At 38.2% G+C, this 17,674-nt stretch overlaps 1 protein-coding gene across 2 annotated transcripts; it reads right to left on the bottom strand.

Moving 5' to 3' along the window:
* Window positions 1-172: 172 nt before the first annotated feature.
* On the bottom strand, window positions 173-17,106 carry baiap2l1a (BAR/IMD domain containing adaptor protein 2 like 1a). 2 transcript variants are annotated; one of them, XM_079476623.1, is made up of 14 exons: window positions 16,832-17,106; window positions 16,128-16,203; window positions 15,891-15,977; window positions 11,351-11,412; window positions 10,929-11,000; window positions 10,296-10,430; window positions 7,354-7,506; window positions 7,038-7,193; window positions 6,757-6,871; window positions 6,467-6,680; window positions 4,333-4,392; window positions 4,055-4,199; window positions 1,177-1,211; window positions 173-1,072 (listed from the first exon to the last, which is right to left on the bottom strand). In XM_079476623.1, the coding sequence occupies exons 1-14, from the start codon at window positions 16,880-16,882 to the stop codon at window positions 1,000-1,002; spliced, it is 1,434 nt and encodes a 477-aa protein (XP_079332749.1). In that variant the 5' UTR covers window positions 16,883-17,106; the 3' UTR covers window positions 173-999. The 2 variants fall into 2 exon arrangements, with proteins under 2 accessions (XP_079332749.1, XP_079332748.1); XM_079476622.1 differs by having other exon boundaries at window positions 4,055-4,202; window positions 16,832-17,072.
* Window positions 17,107-17,674: the final 568 nt, after the last annotated feature.

Raw genomic sequence — 17,674 nt, 5'->3', positions numbered from 1 at the left:
AACCATATTATTTAAAACAATGGTGAGCTCCAAATAACAAAAAATGCCAGAGAGCTGCAAACTTTTAAACAATGGCTTGACATGTTTCATCCCAATTATTTTACCAAAACAGATTTCAAACCCTTGATCATGGGCGTGTGGCAATAATAATAACATTAAAAGCAGTTCAATATAATTTTCTCATACACATATAGTATATCTTTATTTAAAAGGAATGTGGTGTAAAATGGATTGGGTCAATAAATCAATATTTCAACACAAAAAGTAAAAGGTCCAAATTAACAGTTTCCCCGATACAATAACATTCTAGCAACGGCATTACATGTACACAACCTTATAATACTTTATATACTAAGAAACAGCATTGACAAAGTATCCGTCTTCTATCAGTAAGGTAAAAATGATTAGCAGATCATCTCCAGAAAAATCCAACATTGAGCATTTTTCCACACATTTGACTCTTTTACAAGGTTAGGAATAAAAAACTTAACAGTCTATACATTCGATGTGCAGTGAGGCTTTCAATTGAAAAACCATGATATTGTACAATGGAAAATAAATCCATATGCCAAACAAAACCCTTTGGCATCTGGGAAATTTAAAACCTCACACAACTTGAATTTAAAATGAAACAAGATTTGTTTTGTGTTTCGAAAAAGGGGCTATTAGGCCATACATACGTGACTTCAGTTTACCTTAACAAAACCCTAGACAGGGGACCAATATGGTCAGAAACTGTGTATAGCCTACATTGTGTAGAGGTCAAGAACTTGTTAAGCGCTGTGTATGAATGCAGTTACAATGTAAAACAATAATTTAATCAAATTCTAAAATTCCTATAAATAATGACACATGAATTTAAATGTGTTCTTTAAGAAACTCTGTGGATTAAAAATTGTGCTGTAACAGAACCCTTTTATTTAGTTCCTAATCTGCACCGTGTCATTATCGGAGAAAACCTCTCAGACACAAATGTACATCGGTTTGTGGGGGACATCATCAAACGTTCGGGGCCGATCTGTCATTTGTGACCGTGGGACGTAGTCTCACCGTGGAAAATGGATTCCCGCCCCTGAGGAGGAACAGACACACTTTCGTTGAAAGGAGAGGGATAAACTTGCAGTTATTTTACAGGTTTTACTGGTACTAATAATATGTTTGGTTAAAATGACTCACCCTAGAAATGGAGGCATGGAGTGACCGTTTGGCACCTGGAATAAAAAATTAAAACAAGAAATGATAGTGAGTTTCCGCTATAAAATGTAAGCACTGACGTTTCCTTGTTGGACTGGTTTGATTACGATGTCAATGCCATTCTGTCACTTCGCCAGCCAACTTGAACACTTGGAACATTTGTTGTGTTCTATGACCTCATTATCTGCGTCAGGAATCTTGTTAATCTTGAAACGCCTGCTTGCTTCAGTTAGTGTTGACTTATCAACAAGTGTTGATCTAATCAGAAACCTCAAGGGACAAGAAAGAACATGAGCTAAAGGTTTTTATAACCTTTCGCTTATGTTTCAAGTTATTATTATCTAATCCAATAAACAAAATGCTGTATGTGCCTGATATACCGATCAACCAAGCCAATGTTGGTTTAACGATGTCATAGATAACCTTGCTATGAAATTCATATCTTCAGAATCATTGCAATACAAACATTTGTGCAGTGCACACAAACATGAACTTCATGTTTAGTCCATTTCCTAGACAAACCTATTGTCCTATATGGCTTCACAAAACTTGCCCATGAATCATATGGACTTCCTTGCTACATTCATGATGCAGACATTGCAAGTCACGTGCTATTTTTACATAATCTTAATTGAGGTTAACTTCTATCCAAAGACAATTGGTTGCCTAATTGATATACTTGATTTAATGTCAGTGCCTTAAGGGGGTGAGCTGTGGCTTTATTGTGATATGTGGAGTCATTCAGCTGTGTCGTCAAGTCTCCTGCATGGTGTCAACACCAGGTAGGGAGCATTTTTTAAATGTCTTTGCATTGATATCATATTTGAGAATAAAGAGTATTCATCTACCCTCCCTAAGCCCCATGGCAGCTAACAAAGGTTACATTACTCCGGGTCTAAATCCATCTACTAAGATCCTGAAACCGAACAATCAAGAAAAAAATTATTTAAATGCAGCCACGTAAAAAACATTCCAAATTGACATTTATTCAGCATTTATAGATGTATTGTGGTCATTCCAATCCAATGTCTTTTGAATTTCAACAAAATCAAACCTCAGGAGTGACAAAGTCATCCAACAGCAACGTGAAAGACTGACAGCTTGACAAGACACATGAAAAAAAGTCACGTACAGTAAAAAATGTTTTGGAACTTTTCCAAAATTCATGTTCAAATATTAATGTTGGATTTCTTAAAAGTGTAAAGAAACGTGTTTTCTTCGCAGTATTTGAGGTGTGAAAAAATACAGAGCGTCTTTTCTGTTATTGTGACCTCTTTCTCCTGTTTTCATTTTCTGCAAATAAATGCAAACAGAAACCATTTTTTAATTGATATTTAGGAGAAATATGGTTCGTTTTTCAAAGAATTAAAGAATTAAACAAAACGGATAACTTTCCCTTCACACATACCTATAAATAGTAGATTTTCCGTAGCTTTATATAAAGTCTTATAGCATAAATGCACAACTCTTTTGGATTGTATCCTAAACACATCACTGCTGTGGAGTAGCAAGGAAAAGCACTGGTTTTAATTTGCTCAAGAAAGGAAACTGATCTGATCAGGGAGTCCCTCCTGAAATTCACATCAATGACTTTGCCTATTTCATTCCAGCCAGAGAACAAAAAAGGATCAAAAAGAAGAGGCCCAGGTAGAGTTCTTTTATTAGTCTGGTTAATCTAACCGTAGTGCAGCTGTTGCTTCGAAGTACAAAAAAGCCACATTGCTGGTTTTTACATCATACTGTTTTGTTTATGCAGTCTTAAAGGGATAGTTAAATACAAATTCTGTCATCATTTATTCACGCTCAAGTCATTTGAAAACAGTTTATGACTCTTTCTTCAATGGAACACAATCAAATATATTTTGAGAAATGCCCCTCCACCTCCCGCCAATACGTTGCTGACTGCTGCTTACTTTGCCGACTTCTTCACTGATAAAGTGGAGACCATCAGCAGGCAATTCTGCTCAACCAATCCCTGATCTCTATCTTACCCCTTGCTATCCTCAACTTCCTTCTTTCTCTCCCCTTTAGGGGATGTCTACAAATTTCTCCCTTCCACCCAGCCTACCACCTGTCCCCTCGACCCAATCCCTTCCCACCATCTACAGGCTATCTCTCCGTCTCTACTGCCTCAACTCACACACATTATAAACACCTTTATAACCACTGGTACTCTGCCCACTTCATTTAAACAAGCGCTGGTAACACCTTTAATCAAGAAACTAACACCAGCTTTATTTCTCTTTTCAGCCAGATGACCACCACCATCTCTGCCAGTGTCTCTGCCTACCTTCTGGACATCTCTTTTTCGATGAAAGAGCATAACCTGCAATTAAACCTCTCCAAGACAGATGTCCTGGTTATACTGGCCCACCCATCAATGAACACCACCTCACCATTCATCTAGGATCCTCAACTATAACACCCACCCAGTCTGCGAGGAACCTGGTGGTGATGTTTGGCGACCAGGTGAAATGTACCTCTCACATCGCATCTACAATAATGAGGAAAATCAGGCCATTCCTGTCAGAGCATGCCTCTCAGCTGCTAATATCAAATAAATAAACGTGTATGTATGTAGATGTATCAGTGGTTTTGTCTCCATACAATGGAAGTCAATGGGGCCGGTGTTGTTTGGTTATCAATTTTTTTTTTAAATATCCTCTTTTGTGTTCTGCAAAAGAAAGACCTGTACTGTACTTGTTTTAAATTACATGAAAGGGAATACATTATCTCTTTAACAGTTTCTTGTAACTCAACAAACTACTGTTTTGAAGTGACTTCATTGCTGCAAATTGAAAATGGTCAGCTTCATCAACTGCGCACTCAGATTTAACATTAGTGTATGCGTTGTGTTTACCATGTTCTGTGGAGAGGGGGTGGAGGGCTTAATGGGTCTGTCCCCGGATGAGTCACTGTAGTCAGGCGGGGGCAGCAGGACGGGCTCCTCCACCTCCTCCCAGCGCTCTGGACCATCAGTGTGACTGTACATCAAGCTTTCCACTCTACTGAACAGAAATGACACATATGACAGTCATTCACTTGATCATTTTCATTTTTCAAATGATTAAATACTGTTGCTTTTAGTTGAAATGCCATAGATATTTCCTCCCCAATTTGAAGATAAACCCCAATCACCTGTTCCCGATCGCTGGCTCATTGTAAGTTCGACAATAGGATGAAGGAAACCAACCCCGTCTGCAATTAAACACAAAATGTTAAACTATAATATGCACCATAAAGATTTTCAATTGATATGTCTGATAAAGAAAATGTGTCATTTTTGAGTTCTCAAAATCACACAGATGTAAAGCAGAACACAATGTAGAATGAAGAATGCATTTGAATGCGGTTGCTTAGGAACTGACACACAGCAACTTTGAACTCAGTGTGCGTCAGTGCATCAAGTTTATTTCTCAAAATAGTGCTGGTGACAACATAATCACTAGTGAGGGGAAACCTGCGGACCCTGGACCTTTGAAATGGTAGAAAATACCGCAGGTCATTAAAATAGGCAAAATAAACAAAAACAAGACCATGCAAGACCCATGTAACTCACCGGTCTGTCTGAAATTGTTACAGGGGGCCATAAGATCTGGGCCCGGTTGCATAAAGCACCTTGTAATTTTCCCTTAAATATACCTTAAGTTTTACTTAAGTTACACTTCTATTGTCTTCGGTAAGGAGAAATCACACCTTTAGTGTCACACTTAAAGGAAACACTTCAGGTGCTTTATGCAGCTGGGCACAGGATTATTTAAATATAAAATGATCTATTTGTTAACAATTACCGTAGTTGCTTTAGCTAACATGAACTAACAATGATCAACTCTTCTACAGCATTTATAAATATTGGTTCATGTTAATTTCAGCATTCTTAAAACATTTTTAGAATAAAATGTTGTGTCTGTTAACATTAGTTAATGTACCATGAACTAACATGAACAACTGCAAAAACAAGGATTCATAATTGCTGAAAAACTATTTTCTTTTTTTTAATCATAATTCTTTTTTAATAATTTTGGCGTATGCTTTTGTCATAATTGTTTTATGAATTAAACATTTAACAATGCATTAAAGTTACAAAGTGCAAGATAAATTCTCTAAAGACACACTGAAAATGTTTTGCATTTGTATGAAACTGTTAATCATTCGATTTGACTAAAGCTGACATTTTGATTTTTTTTTTCCTTTTGTATTTGCCAACTTTTAGGTCAATATTTTATTTTATTTCAATGAACAGATACGTTTTCAAAATTTGAATTTTAGTAAACTAAAACAACCTTGCTTTCATTTAATGTTTCTGACGACTTTTTATATTTATAGTCTGGCCTTCTATAGTTTTGTTTATGTTGTTTTTGTAATTTTGACTTTAATGTTTTAGCAACATTAACTTTACTGAGCTGGAAATACTGGTTCCATGCTTCTGAGCATTTAACGCTGTTAATTTTGGAGAAATATGGTGAGGCATGTTTGACAAGCTGGGCATATCAGAAGTGAATGTATATGTCATAGGGAGAAACGTATGTTCTGACTCTGTAAACATTTACCATGAAAACATCTTCACCTAGCAAAATAATGACGTCCCCTTCATACCAACAGCTTACTATTGACCTTATGGAAAGTGACTTCACTTAAAATGCTCTAACTTTCAAAGGTTTAGGGTCATATTACACATTCTTTATTTTATATTTTGCCAGAATTTTTTTAAATGAGCAAACTCATCAAATCAATGCAATAAGACAAAGGTAAGTAATTGTAACAAAATAATTCAGAATAAAAAACTGATTTTTTCTAGTCATACTTTTACTTATTTTTTAATAGAAACACTTAAATATAACAATGTTATATTTGTTAACATTATTAAAGGAATTAGCTAACATGAACTAACAATGAGCAATTTAGTTTTTTGGCATTTGTTAATATTTGTTAATGTCAATATAATTGTTTATGTTAGTTTATGGTGCATTTAACAGTTTAATCTTTTGATTTTAACAATGTATTGGTAAATGCTCAAATGAACATGAACCAAAATTAATGAATGTGGTAGAATTATTGTTAGTTCATGTTAGCCAATGTTAACATATACAACCTTACTGTAGAGAACTCTTATAAAAAGTATTTCACATAACAGACATTCAGACACACAGTATGTCTTCAGATCATAAAGGTTTTTAAAATCATTTCAGTTTCAAGTGATCCTAAACTTTAGAATGGTAGTGAATATACTGTATGTTTATATACAGTATGACAAGGAATGGCCTGAACTTACAGTCCAGTTTGTTCTAGTTCTCCATACAGCCATCCATCCCGCTCCTCTTGAATCAGCAGTGTAATGATGTCTCCATCATCAAAGCTCAGCAGAGTCTCATTATTCCCTGCCGTGTGGGGGAAAATTGTTTGTACCCTGGTCTTTTTTCCCATATCCATCCCGCTAGACACAGAAGTAGATCTGGACATGCCATTTCCTTCTAGACTGTCCTGATCTGTTGATTTCAAAGCAAGTGTTATTTACGTAGAAACATATCAAACAAGATGAAAGTATGAGAGCATTGGGCCTGCCTGAGTACTGCTCGGATGAGATGGGGCTTCTGGGAGCCTCCTGATAGAACATGTTGGCCAGTGGGCTCGTGTGGGCTTTGAGCGACGGGGCTGGTGGTGGATTCACTGAATTGTTCTGATGTGAAAATAAACATATCGACAAGGATAATAAAACAATGTGAAAAATATTAAAGTGGGATATGAGTTAAAGTCCAAAAAGCCAATGCATTTAGGCTCTTTGTGTATTCGCTAGTTGTGTAAGTTGTGTAATGTCAATGAATGTATAGGATGTTGAGACTGACCCTGTCGCTGCGTGCTGCCGTAGGCGAAGTCTCGGGTATGACTGACAGTGGGGTCTGAAGGCTCTCAATCATGGTAATCACTGTGTCGGGAACTTGGGTGGCGTCGGTACACTTATCCTGCCAGCTGGGAAGTTTGACAGTCAGCATCTCTTTGGCCTTTGGAAAAGTCAAAGAGTTTAATGGAAACCAAGCAAACAGTGTTGGCAGACCACTGCCATGTAAAAACATAAATATAACTTGCCCTGGTGTCACATAAAGAGATGGTGAATTAAATGGATGTAAGCTCAAACTAAATTCTTGATTTTCTGTAGGTCACCTTGTCATGAAATGCTGTTAGTTCATAAGTGAAGGCACAGTGTTTATCCACTAGAAAACAGAATCTCCTCTTCTCCTCCAACAAGGCTTCCCTGCATCCCTCCGCAATAAACCTCTGCATGTCGGTCTGTCCGGATGTGATGGTCGCCAAACACTGACACCCATAATCAGAAAATATTGCTGAATCACATAACAAGAATCAGACAACTTGTGCCAATGATAATAGTTGAATAACACTGTATCACGATTATTGATTTGAACACATGAATAATCCTAGATAACGTTAAAATCCCTGAAATCACAGTGACTTGCATAATGAGTAAAATGTTTACAGTACATCTTTTGTGAATAAGCTGATTATAAACTGCACTGTAACACTGCGATGCATGTCACATGCCTCCACATAACATGATGGTGTGTTTCTAGAAGGATACGGTAGAGACTAAACATTTCACATTTAACAAACTCAGACAAATATCAACTAAAGATGCACCATTATGTAGGCCAGTAATCGTTATTAAAGCTATTTTTCGCCCAATAGTTTCAAAACAGCCAATGATCAGGGCCGATATATCCGGTCAATGAAAAGAGGACATGAAAATACAATGAATTTGTTCTTTGTGTATCAAGAAACATCACCAGGGCTGATATCAAGTCCACCTTTGTAGAGTCCAAGTACAGGACTAGTCAAGACCGATTTTAAAGAGGTTCGAGTCCAAGTCAAGTATAAAGAGTTTTCGAGTCCAAGTCAAGATCAAGTCCAAATGAGACGGTCAAGACAGAGACAGAAAAAGAATCCTCTTCAAGATCACATACTTAATGTAATGATCAAAAAGCGGATCCAATTAGGTCATTTTATTTACTTTAGGTATAGCAACCAAAACACCCAAAGTCACATAAAGCCGAAGTGCAACTTCAGATTTCGAGTCTTTTTATTGCGGTGTAAAAATCACATTCTGGACTGCCAAGGAAACATCTTCTCATTCTGAGCTTGTTGACTTGTCAATGTTAACTGCATTGAATCAACATCACTTTTGCAATGCGGTTAATGTTGAAAAAATGTTTACGTTTCAACAAACCATCGTTATTTGCTTTAGTTGGGCTCTTGATTCTTCTGTTTTAACGTTAGGTTTTCATTGTCTGTTATAACTCTGCTAAAATATCATTGTTGAGGCAATGAAAACTAAGATCCATTGGGATCAGGTGATACCTAAATAATTTCTCATGAGTGCATTGTGTTATTGATTTATGAGTATTGTGTGATAATACATTGTGAGATTAAAGCAGTGTTATGGCTTATTATACCTCTTTGAATTGATGGAAAATACACACAAAAAAAACCCTAAAATTGGTGAATCAATCAGACGTCGAGTATCAGTGCATGAAACTCAACAATCATAGTACTTATGTCACAAAACTCATTCATGTCTCCCAGTATGCATTGCAGTTCATCTGTTTATATGAATTAGTTTGATGAATGTAACCATTGTTGAGGTTTCTACGATGAGTGTTGATGTCAGGAAAACTTTCGGTTTAATTTGGTACAGTATCTTAGCGTCGTAAACCAGAACACTCAAATCAGTCAGTAACTTCATTTAGCATTATTTATCTTTTTTTCCAGTTTGACAACCATCACAAGAAGTAATCTACTCCAAGAGGAAAGAGAATTAACTTAATGAAAGTCAAGACTCCAACTAAAGCAAACATATATGCTTTATCAATGGTTTTGTTTGGAAGGAGAAAAAAATCATTTTTGCGAGTCTGAGACAAGTCCGAGGTTACAGAAAAACGTCTTTAGTCACGACTCACCTCCGAGTCTGGACTCGAGTACTACTGCACAGAACCTCACTAGTTTGATGTTTAATATAAACAGTCATATGAATTAATAACAATTAAGAAGTTAAGAAATAATTGAATTTTCATAATCTGTCTCGGTATCGGCGGATCTCACTCTGAATAATCGGCTATATGTATCAGTGGAGAAATTTGGTATCTGTGCATCTCAACATTTCAACATTGAAAAAAGCCACCACATATTGTCATTGTTTTGTGAGTAACTCTTTTTCAGACAGTGGAATCACTGTTTTTATGCAGCAGAGCTGTAAAATGACACTAGAAACACACAGAGCTTTATTCTTCTTAACAGGATAGCCCTTCCTATAAAAGCTCTGGGTCTAGTTGTCATAGTGACTGACCACGAACGTTTCTTGTTTCCTTGGAGTTGTTTTCTGTCTTTAGTCAAAATCTTTTTTTTTCCATTTGTAATTTATAGTCACGTCAAGACGTGGATGACTTAAGTTTTATGTTACAGCAGGGCATTTAAAACTGTTTGTTATTACTTAAGGATTTGTCATAAACTGACACATTTTTGGAGGAGATCCCAGACACAAATGACGTCATAATGAAGGTAAATTAATAAATCGGGCGACACTCAAACCTTTTTCGGTCAACAAATGCTTTCGCGTTGAGAAACAAGTTTTTACACAAGCTTCTGCAGCCCCACCCAGAATGATAGCCTGGAGTGTGCTGTTGTGTTTTGTTTAGTAAGACTTTCTCATTTCTCAGTTAGATTCGCTGCGATTCGTTAATGGCAACCAAAATGATGGATGGACTAAAAGCACACCATCGTTGGTTTCTTTGTTCATTTCAATTTGCCTTCATGCATCCGTCAAAACAGGACTGAAATACATTCATAAGCAAACATGTTATGTAAACAGATTTTCACTGCTAATTGTTCAAAGCAGCAATTACCCTTTAAAAAGATGCTCAATGGTGATGAGCTAAAACAAACTGGTACTTTTTCATATATTTCTCCTCTTCCAGTTTATTAGGTACAATAATAAATAATTCAATGCAGGTTAATTTCCAGGAAAAGTATAAACACAGATTTTGGTCCAACTATTTGGTCCGATAGCATTATACGGTAATACAAGATGCTCTTACCTCATTTTCTTTGAATTCATATTTAGACGATTGCTTCCCTTGACTTTTTCTGCGCAGTTTCTTCAGGTCAGCTTGTGATTTTTCCAAACCGTCTTGTCTTATTTTGTGCTCTGACTGATATCTTTTATAAGTGGCCTAGATGGATTGAAAAATCACAGCATTAAATAAAAATTCCAGTTCACGCAAGTTCATGTCATTGAACATGACATATCTCTGCTGTTCTTCTGAAACCTTGTATCTCCATATTTTGTGTGTTTTTTCATTATTATGTCTCACCCTTTATGTTGTTTTGCAAATATCTAACCAATAAAACGTATTAAAAAGTCAACTTTGGCAACAGTGATTTTTTCCATTTCCTGAAAAAACTAATTTGGACATCCGAGGTTTCGGAAATGCTAGCAATAACATAGGCCTATAAGATTAATATCTGAATCATACGCTGGCACCAATTGGTTAGCACGCCGAAATATTGTGCCAGTGCGCTATTTCCTGACTCGAGCGTCCTTTGCCAAACCCGCTCCCAATCTCTGCCCAACGTTTTCCTGAAAGCTCTATACTATTCAATCCAAATAAAGGTGTAAAAGCACCTAAAATTTGACTTTTAGAAATAGATCTAAATCATAAAATACTTACATTCATGTATTTGATGTCCATATCTGTTTTCTTTTCCAGTTCGGTTATGAGCTCCCTGTGGAACTTCTTGAACTGATGCAACAACATCAATGACAGAGGAATACAAATAAATAATGGTGATATTACATTGTGGTAAATTCCCCAAATGAGACGGCTCAAACAAAAGAAAAGTTTTCTATGATAAGGTTAAATATTCATAACGCATTCTTTGAACGTGAATTCAGAGATTTCAAAGATTTTCTGATAATTTTTTTACAGTCACATACAACACTCTGTACATACAACACGTTTCTCCCACTAGCACTGCCCTATGAAAACTATTTTTATATATTTGTATTGGGACATGAGAGCATTACAAAGTCCAATGTCACCTAACCTCTTGGCTGCCTAGTTCAAATAAAAAAGAAATAAGACTGACTTACAGATTCCTCCAGTTCCAGCTGGACCTTCTTATGCACCTCTGATATCTCCATCAGAACCACACCTGAGAATGTGAAACATTTATGATACTTCAGCGCTGTTGTTAATATTGCTATGCTTGTGCCTCATCTTGTATAAACACTTTAAAGCTGCCTTGAAACATCTTTCCGACTGCAACTTTTCAAAGCCATTCCACTCCTGATTTATTTAGGGTTCACAATCACCAAGTAATTCCCATCCATCATAGTGAGTGTATGAGTGAGTAAATAAAAACGCTTTCTTATTTAGATTTTCTGGTCTAGTTTTTAGCTTTTCAAAGAATTTAGCTGATAATAGTCTGACCTTCTTTTACATAAGCCATGAAATTTCAATCAAAGGCATAGATACCTGTCAGCTAAAAAACGCGTATCATGACATCATGCCAACATCCTTACCATCAGTGTGAAAAATTACCATGAGAATGTCTTTTCAACGTTTTTTATGTTGTTGACAATACATACAGAATCCTATTAAGCCACCAAAATGAAAATACCAGAAACAAAACCAAGTTGGACTATAAGATGGAGCTCAGCTTACAATATCTAATGAACATAAAGCTTAAATTCTATTGTCATAAGGACAAAATGTGGCCCATCCATCCATTTTCTACCGCTTATCCGGGGTCGGGTCGCGGGGGCAGCAGTCTAAGCAGAGATGCCCTGACATCCCTCACCCTAGACACTTCCTCTAGCTCTTCCGGGGGGACACCGAGGCGTTCCCAGGCCAGCCGGGAGACATAGTCCCACCAGCGTGTCCTAGGTCTTCCCCGGGGTCTCCTCCCGGTCGGACGGGCCCTGAACACCTTCAGGGGAAGGCGTCCAGTAGGCATCCGTAACAGATGCCCAAGCCACCTCAGCTGAACCCTCTCGATGTGGAGGAGCAGCGGCTCTACTCCGAGCTCCTCCCGGGTGACCGAGCTTCTCACCCTATCTCTAAGGGATCGCCCAGCCACCCTGCGGAGGAAGCTCATTTCAGCCGCCTGTATCCGGGATCTTGTCCTTTCGGTCATGACCCAAAGCTCATGACCATAGGTGAGAGTAGGAACGTAGATTGACCGGTAAATTGAGAGCTTCGCCTTGCGGCTCAGCTCTTTCTTCACCACGACGGACCGGTACATCGACCGCATTACTGCAGAAGCTGCACCGATCCGTCTGTCAATCTCCCGTTCCATCCTTCCCTCACTCGTGAACAAGACCCCGAGATACTTAAACTCCTCCACTTGAGGAAGGAACTCTCCACCAACCTGAAGTGGACAAGCCACCCTTTTCCGACTGAGGACCATGGCCTCGGATTTGGAGGTACTGATTTTCATGCCAGCCGCTTCACACTCTGCTCAGCAGAGTGTGAAAATGTGGCCCATACTTTCTATATCTAGTGTATGATCAGTTGAGTCTCATTTCAGCATGTCAGAGCACCATTCGCTCTGTTTGCAGTTGGGTTTGTTTTTATAAACAGAAGAGAGTGAAAGCAAGATATGCATTATGGCTGACACACATATAGTAGTCTAATAGCATTATTAGCATGGAAAGGTCAGCAGGGTGAGCTGGTAAATGCGGTCTTTGTACTGAGAGTGCCAACCGAAGCCCAGAGATGACGCATAAGGGAGCACAACTTGAAGATTACAGAACCCTGCAAATGGATGAACATTAGGTCTCCTAAATCCCCCAAACCAACAGCTTTTTTTTGTTATAGATTTAAAATCAATATTAGATGATAATATGAAATCTAAACTGACCAGATTTGTTTTTCAAAGGGATAGTCACCCAAAAATTAAAATTGTTTCATCATTTGCTCAGTCTTAAGTTGTTACAAAACTGCACCAGTGCTACCCATAGATGTGGTGCTACCAATGCAAAAAGTTCATTTCCCTATTTGTTTTCTTAAATATTATGTACGCAATTTACCTTTGCATGCTAATCAGTTGTTAAAGAAGTGTAAGCTTTGCAGTTTTTATAGGGGATGGGGATTGTTTACATTGTGTAGTTATTGTTGTTTGGTCTTTGACTGCAACTGTCATGCATCCTGATTACTTCACTTCATCACGAGTGCCACCTCTTTATAAACAGCATCATTTTGTGGGACTTACTAACCTACGTATATAATACTAGTGTGGTATGTATTCACTTACCATGACAGTATAAAAGGGCATTTTAAGTCAATCAACTGCAGTATTACCTCTGTCAATCATTAGAAAATGTGGGGTAAAAAATACACTCATGTACTGGAAACCGGTATAAATCTGGAAAATACCTTTATATTAATTTAAGGTCATACCGCCCAGCACTAACTTGAGGCTGAGAAGATGATCGGGCATTGGAAGTATTATCACATTCAAATTCACATTATTGACATTGCTATTCAAAGATGCAAACAATATGATAATGCAACTTTGATGCCATAGATTCCTTTGACAAGGAAGAAGGATACTGGGCATGACAAGCTATACTTGACAAACAGCACAACAACTGAAACTGTGGCATGCCGCATGAATCAGACTATTCTCTTCAAGTGCGCTTGCATTTGAATGACTTTAAATTGAAAGTACAGTTCCTTGTCTGTAAATTTTGCCCTAAAAGCAAATCTAAAATGCCTTGGGAAAACATTTGTTCCACTTAAGACACCTCCAAGTAAATACTTGTAAAGAAAAACTCACAAGGTAAGCATTTCAATGATAGATGGGATTTTACTTTTTTATTTCATGAGCAATTTGTGGGATATTTGTTTACGCAGTTTGGGTTGGCTTGCTGATGTTGAAAAGCTTTCCCAAGTTCAATTTAGATGCGCTACTATTGGAAAGCATCAAAATGACTGAAAAATAAACAGTGCAGCTATGAATAACAAAAAGAGGAAAAAAGTATTTCCTGTATCATTTTAGGAGGATTGTAGTGAAAGTGCTGAAGAAACATTCATGTCTGACAATGGCAACACACAACCTTCTTAAAATGGCAAATGTATATACCTAACCCAGCTAAGCACCTGCAACAAGTTTAATGCTGACTAATGAGAATATCACATCTACATACACCGCGGGTCCCCTTACATGGAATTCGCCATCTTGTTTCTACAGTAGCTAAACGGACAAACTGCTTTACACAGCGTGTTTCGTAAATAAGTTATCTCTCTCGGCAAAGAAGTGAAAACGTCACGACATCTTAGTTCTGTGTTAGCCACCATAGTTCCTCAAAAGGGAGGGGTGGAGTCAGCTGTTGGTTGCAATTTGCGATCTCACCACTAGATGCCTCTAAATTTCATACACTGGACCTTTAAAAGAACAAAAGGTATTTCGCATTTGGATGTTCTCTGGCTTAATTTAAGAAGTATGTGTCAGCGCTATGAAGCGGTGGTGACCAGACTTAGCACCTCTCACATTGCTGTCATACAGTTTCAAATGTTTGGATTTCCCACAGAGACATAACTGTGTTTAAGGACTTGTCCCGAGACTTGCATTCATCTAGACCTCAGGCTGATAATGTTCACATGTCAACAAAGAGTCAAAAGCAACCACAAGCCATGCCTTATATACATAACAGCTTATCATAATAGAGGCTAGCATCACATCCGCTTGCAGACGTTGATAAGAGCCATGGATTTATGACTCCGTTTGGATCACAATGTTTTTTTGTTTTAGGCGTGCGTTTGAATGGTCCTTTGGAGCCATGATGGCAAAATCTCACAGCACAGCTGTTTGTTTTGTGTGTTTGGTGCCAGTTTGCGCAAGACATGTGAGAGAATTCACACTGTCTGGTGGTCCTCTAAGCTGTCTGGGAGGGTCTCCTAAACGTTTCACAAATCACACACATCTGTTTTTGTGCTAAATACAGATAAATGTGAAGACGTGAGATTAATACATGATTACCATTTTCTCTGCGCAATCCCAAATGACCAAAAGGATAGCAATTTATCAATCTGATTAAAGCTGTCAGACAATATAAATTCAACTGTTGCTGAGTGACAAGAAACAAGAACCAAAACTGTCTAAGGCAGTGTTTCTCAAAGTGTGGGGCGGGCCCCACTGGTGGGGAATAGAGACATGACAAGTGGGGCGCGACAGATGGGTGGACATTTTGTCATCTCTAGTTTTTACTTTATTATTGACCATACACTCAAAACTTAAAATTACTTAAAACAACATCAGAACGCAAATAAATTGCAAGAATGATTTTGTGTCAGAGGTTTGTGACATGGAATGAAAAGAAAACTGGAGATTCGGCACCAGCAGAGAAAACCAAGACAGACAGTGGACCTAAAGTTTATAACCCTTTTTGTAGCTATTGGTGACAGGTGGGGCTCGCACCCCTTCCTTACCTCCAAAGTGGGGAATGGCAGGAACAATTTTTGAAACACTGGACTAAGGTGTTTCACGTGAATTTGGCTTACGCTTTTTTTTCTTTTTTAAAAAGAGGAAATATCTAGCACTCATATTCCAAGACAATGACTCATCTAATAGAAAATGTCAAGTCACTCTTTGTGCAGACCACGTCAGTATCAGCAAGTCCCACTCACCCAACTCTCTGGAAACCGGTGAAATGGCAGCATGTTCGCCAATCTTTGAGACCGCGTCAAAATATACCTTTCCAGCAAGGGTCATCGCTGTAACACACAAATAGCTCACATTGATTAACAGGTACTGAAATCGACGCTGGAGATATTGTCGTATTTTGACATCTGATCCATCATCATGTAGCTTGTCTTTCATTTGCATAGAGCAACTCCATGATGTGCACGAGATAATGTGGTTACCTCCCACTGATCTCTCATAGCTCTTCCCCAGGTTGACCAGATTTCGCAGCCCAGGGTTGAACTGCTCCACCACATTCTGGAAAAGCAGGAAACACAGCTCAAACGTTAAAGTTGTTGCAGAAAGCGGTGTGTTACGGCTGAACGAAACTTCAGCAGCTTCAACTACTGACACAGTAAATGCATGCGCTGCCCTTAAAAGATTGCCCAACCATGTCAATGCTAAATTAATGTACAACAGATATTTATTACACATTTGTTTTTCTACTTTCTAAATATAGCTCCATTGTAGCCGTTTAATCATTGACTTATTTTAATTCAATTGCCTTATGAGATCAAGGTCCATGTAAAGTCAATCCTGGACACCGTGCCCCTCTATTGATATGCCCGACAATGTAAATCTGGGCAGTTCCTCTGTTCATTCCCCAGGCACACGCCCATGGAAAAACAATGAACTGTCAGGTATGCAATAACAGAAACGCCGCAGCACAAACAGGTTTCCATTCCACACTACAAACAGAGCCACATCGATTCGCATTCGTGTTTGTATTATGTGACCACGTTGAACCTTTTTCATGATTAAACTCAGTTAAACAACTTCCACAAGTCTGCGTGTCATAACGGCCAGTCAATGACGAATAAAGAAAGCTTTCCACTCGCGCGCGGTGCTTTGATGTCATACGCCGAGCGGTTAAAGTGTGTTGTACCTTATACGTGCTCTCGGTGAGTTTGTTCACGTCCTCCGGAATTCGAGACATTTTGGCAGGTGGTCCTTAAAAGTCCTCAGTGATAACGTGTTTGTTTCGGCTTCCCAGTACGAGCGCTGCGCTTTCGTCGCACCTGTTGAAAGTGTGTGAACGCGGATGGAGAAATGAGCGCAGATGCGCGCTCTCGGTGAACACAACACCGCACTGACAGACTGAAGGAAGATGAAACCTCATGCCACGCACGGGAAAGGTGGGATTGGTGACGTCACCTGGCTGACTTTCTTCCATTGAACCCAATTTTACAGTTGAATTAAATACCGGTAACCTAGATGGCGATTCCTATTTAACTTATTGAACATTATTTCAAAACATTGAAATACCGCAATAGCCTAACATTAATATAATATGTGGATAGAATCAACATTTGTCAAAATATGTTGAAAATGTGTATTTATTTATTATGTTACGTCGTATTTGTTATTTATCAACAGTTCGTTAGGCGTGCTAAACGCTGGTATACTTTAAATGTTGAAACTTGACTTGTTTTCTAGCTCATTTGGTGTAGCTATAATAATATACTACAACTGTAGCTTAACATGTTTTAATTTGAAAGTCACGTGAAATCGAAGACTGATATCAAATTTATAAGGCATCAAATTATTAAACATTGGGGGACCGTGCAGTACACAAGTGTGACGCGCCACCCTGTGGCCATTTCACCCACGGAACAGCCACGTGTTGTGGGGCGTTCCCTTTTGCATTACCATAGTTTTACTACAAATGCTAAAACTGCGGTAATTGTAATGAGAGAGAATAAAGTACATTTGTGGCTATTATGGATTT

This window comes from Barbatula barbatula (genome assembly GCF_947034865.1).
Source record: "Barbatula barbatula genome assembly, chromosome: 16".
NCBI classification, from domain to species: Eukaryota; Metazoa; Chordata; class Actinopteri; order Cypriniformes; family Nemacheilidae; genus Barbatula; species Barbatula barbatula.
Note: the sequence above shows the minus strand (reverse complement) of the source record. Positions and strands in the feature narration are given on the sequence as shown.